A 7095-nucleotide genomic window follows, 5' to 3' on the forward strand; every position below is an offset into this window, starting at 1 on the left:
TGAATGTCTTCATAATGTTTCATTCTGAATGCACTGTATGTTTTGATTAACATTAAACCAATTCTCTGCCACTACATGATTATTTGCGGAATATTCAGCGTTCGCCCGTGCTGATAAACACAAATTTTGAAAATAAAGCTCACTGCCGCGGAGGCAAAAACAATGTAAATCTGATGAAATGAATCTATATGAGTTAAATTTGGATCAGACAAGCTCATTTCCATTAATTAGCCGATTGTGTTTAGAGAAGGAGTCATTTAAATGTGCTCACTGTTGAAATGTTCATGTCTTGAGTCATGTCAGGGACCAAGCAGTAAAGCATAAAGGACACAGGTGTTTAATTCAAAAAAGGGGGTTTTATTGACCCAAAAAATATGAAAATATATTTAACAAAGCCAAAACTTAAATAGGCAGACCAATAAAAGAGGTCAACTCAATAGACTAAACTGAAGATAATAATTAACAAAACCTCAAACAAACATAAGATAAACTGACCTGCTGAAATGACACACGGGGGAACTTAAATACCGGTTTAGCTAAACCAAATGACACACACGGGGGAAAACAAAATGGCTGCCATATAAGCAACTAATACAAAACAATTAAACAAACATGAAACACCCCCCAGACAATGAAGCATGTGGTGCAATCCAATTAGGCCGTCATTAGTACTTCAGGTCTACCAGCCCTTTGCCACACCTTTTGCCAGACGGAGAAGCCAACTCCCAGGTAACTCAAACAAAGAAAGATGTATTAATATAACATAAAACAGAACTTTGACCTTGCAAGGTTAATATGTGTGCACCCATATAAACATTGGAAGGTGTGATAGAAAAATAAATACATTTAATAAAGAAACAATATTGAACAATAGATTAGACTATTTTAAAGTAGTGACTGTAAATTAAACTAAAGTGAATCAACGGGTGGTGAGGTGTGGAGCTTACCATGTGTGGCATGCCATCACACACCTCCCCTCTTCAGAGCTCTCGCTGGAACAGCGAGAGAGATAGTCAGCAGTAAGGTTCTCCTTGCCTGGTACATGGTGGACAGTGAATCGGAATGGCTGTAAGGCCAGGTACCAGCGGGTAATTCGCCCATTTGTGTCCTTCATCTGCTCAAGCCACTGGAGTGCTTTGTGATCAGTTTCCAAGGTGAAGTCTCTTCCCAGTAGATAGTAGCGGAAGGAGTCCAGGGCCCACTTGATCGCTAAGGTCTCTTTCTCTACTGTGGAATACCGAACTTCACGTGGAAACAGTTTCCGGCTGATGTAAGCCACTGGATGGCGGCCTTCCCTGGTTTCCTGAAGGAGGACAGCTCCCAGGCCCCGATCTGAAGCATCAGTCTGTAATATGAACGGTTCATCAAAGTTGGGACTGTACAAAACCGGTTGCTTACTTAGTGACTGTTGGATGTCATGAAACGCTGCCACTGCCTCCTCTGTCCACTGGATGTGATTGGGAGAACGTGATCCCGTCAGGTCTGTGAGCAGAGCTGCCCTGTTGGAGAACTGAGGGATGAAACGACGGTAGAAACCTGCCATGCCCAAAAAGGATCTCAGCTGCTTCCTTGTTTGGGGCAGGGGGGATGATTCCATGGCCTCGATTTTGCTGACCTGTGGCCTGATAACCCCCTTGCCGATGACATGGCCCAGGTATTCTGTCTCAGCAGCGGCGAAAACACACTTTGACGTATTCACCGTCAACCCAGCTGAGTGCAAGTGGTCCAGAACAGTTCGCAGGTGTTCCACATGCTCCTCCCAGGTGTTGCTGTGGATAACAATATCATCCAAGTAAGCAGCAGCAAAGTCAGAGCAGTCATGTAATACCTGATCCATTAGCCGTTGGAAAGTTGCTGGAGCTCCATGTAATCCAAATGGCAAGACTGTAAATTGGAAAAGCCCCCATGGTGTTCTAAATGCTGTGAACTCTCTGGACCGTTGAGTGAGTGGGACCTGCCAGTAACCCTTACACAAATCTATTGTGGTCAGGTACCTTGCTTTTCCCAGACGTTCAAGTAGATCATCAATTCTTGGTGTTGGGTAGGAGTCAAACATGGATACGGAGTTCAGGTACCTGAAATCAATGCAGAACCTCATACTCTCATCCCTTTTGGGTACCAAGACCACAGGGTTGCACCATTCGCTTTTAGATCTTTCAATGATCCCTAGGGATAGCATCAAGTCAATTTCCTTCTTCAATGAAGGCAGAAGACGTTCTGGGATCCTGTAACTCAATCGTCTCACAGAGGCACCTTCTCGTACCACAATATCATGTTCGACAATGTCAGTTCTCCCTGGATTCTCTTGAAAGACTGCTGATTTACACATTTCTCTCACCTGCTGCTGCTTGTCCTCTGGGAGATGGCTGAGATCATAATCCAGAGAGCCAGCAGGTGGTAGATATTGCTCATCTGCTTCATCTTCTTCAGGCACTCGCCGTATGAGCATTGCATCCGCCTTGTGTTCAATACGCACCACCCACTCCTTCAGAAGGTTTATATGCAAGACCTTGCTGGGGCGCAACTGCCCTGGGGTGGACACCTCATATGTGGTGGGTCCCAGCTTCCTCATAACTTCAAATGGCCCCTGCCACTTTGCCAGCAATTTGTTGTTGTCACTGGGGAGGAGCACGAGCACCTTTTGTCCTGGTTCAAACGAACGCTGACGAGCAGATTTATCATACCAAGACTTCTGCTGCTGCTGGGCCTCCACCATATGTGATTGAGCAAGTTCACTCATTTTCTCTAACCGTTCTCTCATCTGAATGACATAAGACAAAATGTTATTGGGTCCCTCCTCCGCCTTGTCTCCCTCCCAGATCTCCTTTAACAGAGTTAGAGGGCCACGAACCTCATAACCATACAACAGCTCAAAAGGGGAAAAACCTGTGGAGGCTTGGGGGACTTCTCTATAAGCAAAGAGTAGATATGGCAGCCATTGATCCCAATCATTACCACTGTTGTTGACAAACTTTCTGAGCATCTGTTTCAATGTCTGGTTAAAGCGTTCTGTCAGCCCATCAGTTTGAGGGTGGTATGGTGAAGTTCTCAGACTCCGGATACCCAACAACTGATAAACTTGCTTTAACAAAGTAGACATGAAGTTAGTGCCTTGATCAGTTAGTATTTCTCGTGGAAACCCAACTCTTGCAAAGAACTGCACTAAACAAAATGCAATGGGCTTGGCCTTTATAGATTTTAAAGGGAACACCTCAGGATATTTTGTGGCATAATCTGTTACAACAAGCATGTAACGATTTCCTGCTTTGCTCCTCTCAACAGGCCCTACAATATCCATTCCAAGACGCTCAAAAGGAGTGCCGATGACAGGGAGAGGTTGGAGTGGAGCTCTATGGGGGATTTTGGTAGATGTTATCTGACACTGTGGGCAACTTTTACAAAACTGAGCCACATCTTTGCTAAGACCGGGCCAGTAGAAATGATGTTTGATGCGAGCTGTGGTCTTGTGTTTACCAAGATGGCCAGCCCACGGAATAGAATGCCCCAAGGTGAGAATGGCGTTTCTCACCTTCTGGGGAACCACCAGCTGCAGCACCGACCCCTGCTGACGATAGAGAATGTCATTTTGCAAGATGTACTCGATGTACTCACTGTTGAGAACCTGTTCCACTCCAGGTTCCTTTTCTTTGGCCTTCTGGAAAAGAGATATTAAAGATTGATCAGATTTTTGGAGTTCAGCAATTTCAGTTGGAATAGTAAACCCTAGGGGTGACGATGTTGGCTCAGCGTCTGTTAGTGTCTGCACAGGTGAAAATTGGAATTTCTCCTGCCTTCTTTGTCTGCGGGTCTTCCGTGGCTTCACCACAGTTGGTTCAAACTCCTCATCAAAGAAAGGCAGGGCACTCAGGGTCTCAGAGTAGGTACTGACTTGCTTAGCCTGAGCTCTGGTAACGGCTACATTGCACTCCTCAGTCTGCTCAGACTCCAACAAATCAAAAAGCACAGGAAGGTCACGCCCTAACACGGCAGAGTAAGGCAAACTGCTCACAACACCCACATTCAGCAGATACATCTGGTCCTGAACTTTAATGTAGATGTCAGCTGTCGGATATCTTTTCTCATCTCCATGGACACAACAGATTGAAATTGTATCACTGGTGCGAACAATATTAGGTGGAGCAAAATCTGAGTGAATAAGGGACCGAGAACTGCCAGAGTCAAGAAGGGCATTGAGTAGAACCCCATTCACTTCAATCAGACTCATTTTGATGGATTTGTCACTCTCCTGCTCAGGATCAACATTAGAACGGGGGGCAAAGCACATTTGTACCATTTTAGCAGAATTTCTTGGGCACATAGGTTTTGTATGGCCCTCTACTCCACAAAGATAACAAATGAGCTTCTTACCGGAGGCCTTCGGTGGTCTAGTGGTAGACTGAGGGGTCTTACTGGTGCTTGTATTTGCTGAATCCAGATGGTTTTGCTGAGGTATCTTCCGAGTGTCCCTCGATGCCTTCCATGCATTATGGCTCCATGCTTGCCCCTTCTTTCTGGCAGCAACAAAAACATCAGCTAACCGAGCCGCTTCCATTGCTGAGCCAGGGTTATGTTCTCTGATCCAAACCTGAAGCTCAGGAGATAGCATTCTGAGAAACTGCTCCAAGATTATAGTTTCACCAATGTCATGAATAGTTTTACGCTTTGGCTGGATCCATTTCCCATAAAGCTCCTTCAGTCTCGCATATAGCTCACGAGGGCTTTCATCTGGTTGAACGTCCAGGGATCTGAATCTTTGCCTATATGTTTCAGGGTTAATGTCATATTTTGACAGAATAGCTGATTTCACTTTATCATAGTCTAATGAATCATCAATGTCCATGTGAACATAGGCACCTCTAGCTTTGCCAGTGAGCAAGGGTATCAAACGAAAAACCCAATCTGATTTCTGCCATCGATAAGCTGTAGCCATACGTTCAAATGTGATCAGGAAATGTTCTATATCATCAGCTTCAGTTAATCTTTCCAATCTGCCCTCTATTTGTAGGGGAAACTGAAATGCTGGTGAAATGGCTGGATTGGAATTAGTCATAACTGGTTCAGCCTGGGCCTGCTGAGCAGAGGAAGAAGGATGAATATCAGACTCTAATGGTTCAGAGCGAGCCTCTGCAGAATCTGATGGTGATGTTCTGACTTGGATTTCTGACTGCAGAAGTCTAAACTGATGTTGAAGGGCTTTAAATCGCTGTTCTTGTCGTGCATTTAACTCACTCTGTTTTGCATCCCGGACGTCCTGTTGTCCCATGTGAGCATGTAGCATATTGACTAGATCAGACAAAGTAGGCTCCTTTTCCACTCTCTCCACAACTTCAGTGACTTCTGAGGCTCCATTTTCCTCCTCTTCGCAGGTTTGCTGAGCAGATCCCTTTTTCTTTTCATTCTTGCCACCACGATGCATTTTTCTTCCTCATGGGGAAAAACAGAAGAAAGGGGAAAAAAAAAGAAAAAGGACCTGTGTCCAATACTGGATGATCCCACCGCTGCCACCAATTGTCAGGGACCAAGCAGTAAAGCATAAAGGACACAGGTGTTTAATTCAAAAAAGGGGGTTTTATTGACCCAAAAAATATGAAAATATATTTAACAAAGCCAAAACTTAAATAGGCAGACCAATAAAAGAGGTCAACTCAATAGACTAAACTGAAGATAATAATTAACAAAACCTCAAACAAACATAAGATAAACTGACCTGCTGAAATGACACACGGGGGAACTTAAATACCGGTTTAGCTAAACCAAATGACACACACGGGGGAAAACAAAATGGCTGCCATATAAGCAACTAATACAAAACAATTAAACAAACATGAAACACCCCCCAGACAATGAAGCATGTGGTGCAATCCAATTAGGCCGTCATTAGTACTTCAGGTCTACCAGCCCTTTGCCACACCTTTTGCCAGACGGAGAAGCCAACTCCCAGGTAACTCAAACAAAGAAAGATGTATTAATATAACATAAAACAGAACTTTGACCTTGCAAGGTTAATATGTGTGCACCCATATAAACATTGGAAGGTGTGATAGAAAAATAAATACATTTAATAAAGAAACAATATTGAACAATAGATTAGACTATTTTAAAGTAGTGACTGTAAATTAAACTAAAGTGAATCAACGGGTGGTGAGGTGTGGAGCTTACCATGTGTGGCATGCCATCACAAGTCATATAATGCAAGGAATTTAGCATGTCTAATCCACTTGCATGCTGTGGTTCCAATGAAATTATTGAAACATCTTTTTGTTGAATAGTGTATGCAAGTCTGATTAGTGAATTTAGCTAGCATATAACCAAGGAACAATGTCATAGAATTGTATAATAGATAAAGATCTTCCTTCTTCATCATTATGTATGTGTATTTTTGTTATGTTTCTTTTGGCAATGACACTAAAAGATGTTAATTATCATCCAAAATAGAATGGGCAGTATAGAATTACTTATGTGCATTACTTATTGAACATAGCAAGCTGGTAAACTAAACCTTCAGTGTCTCTTGCTGTTAAGAGAGTATTGGTTTTGGTTACACTGAATCAACCGTAGTGTGACTTACACATGTGTATCTTCTGAACATGTTTAATACTGACTGGAGTATCTCAAATACAGCAACCTCCAGAACTGAAAAATGAATCCAGTGTATGAGTGCAAAAACTACAGTTCTTGGAGCGGTCTTGTGAGGGTAAACCCAGAGGTGAGTCAGTTTTGATCTCCAGTAACCTTCACTAATTCAAGTCACTGAATTGGACCCCTTAACCATGTGATGTTTGTGCTTTTGTGGAGCATTGTTAATGAAGTTATTTGACAAAAATAATATGTGCTGTGAGGTATTAACTATTCAAAATGTTTTTTGATGAATAAAGGGCTAAATTTTATATTTTCTGCTACTCAGGCCTAGTTACCATGTGTCTGTGCAAATCGTAGTCTCAGTTTACTGACCTTAGCTCACAATAGGCACCCAGTGTGGTCTTCCGCTGCTGCTGATGTCCATCTGCTTCAGGGTTTGACATACTATATATTCAGATATGCTCTTCTGCATAACTTGGTTGTTGTGAGTAGTTATTTGAGTAACTGAACCCTCCT

The 7095-nt window shown here is 43.0% G+C and overlaps 1 protein-coding gene across 1 annotated transcript; it reads right to left on the reverse strand.

Annotated features, from left to right (window-relative positions):
- Positions 1–302: 302 nt before the first annotated feature.
- Positions 303–6186, reverse strand: LOC146492068 (uncharacterized). Its single transcript, XM_085152030.1, has 2 exons — positions 5230–6186; positions 303–4585 (listed from the first exon to the last, which is right to left on the reverse strand). Exons 1-2 carry the CDS (start codon positions 5269–5271, stop codon positions 944–946), a joined length of 3684 nt encoding a protein of 1227 aa, XP_085008156.1. The 5' UTR covers positions 5272–6186; the 3' UTR covers positions 303–943.
- Between the last annotated feature and the right edge of the window lie 909 nt (positions 6187–7095).

This window comes from Neolamprologus multifasciatus, chromosome 23 (genome assembly GCF_963576455.1).
Source record: "Neolamprologus multifasciatus chromosome 23, fNeoMul1.2, whole genome shotgun sequence".
NCBI classification, from domain to species: Eukaryota; Metazoa; Chordata; class Actinopteri; order Cichliformes; family Cichlidae; genus Neolamprologus; species Neolamprologus multifasciatus.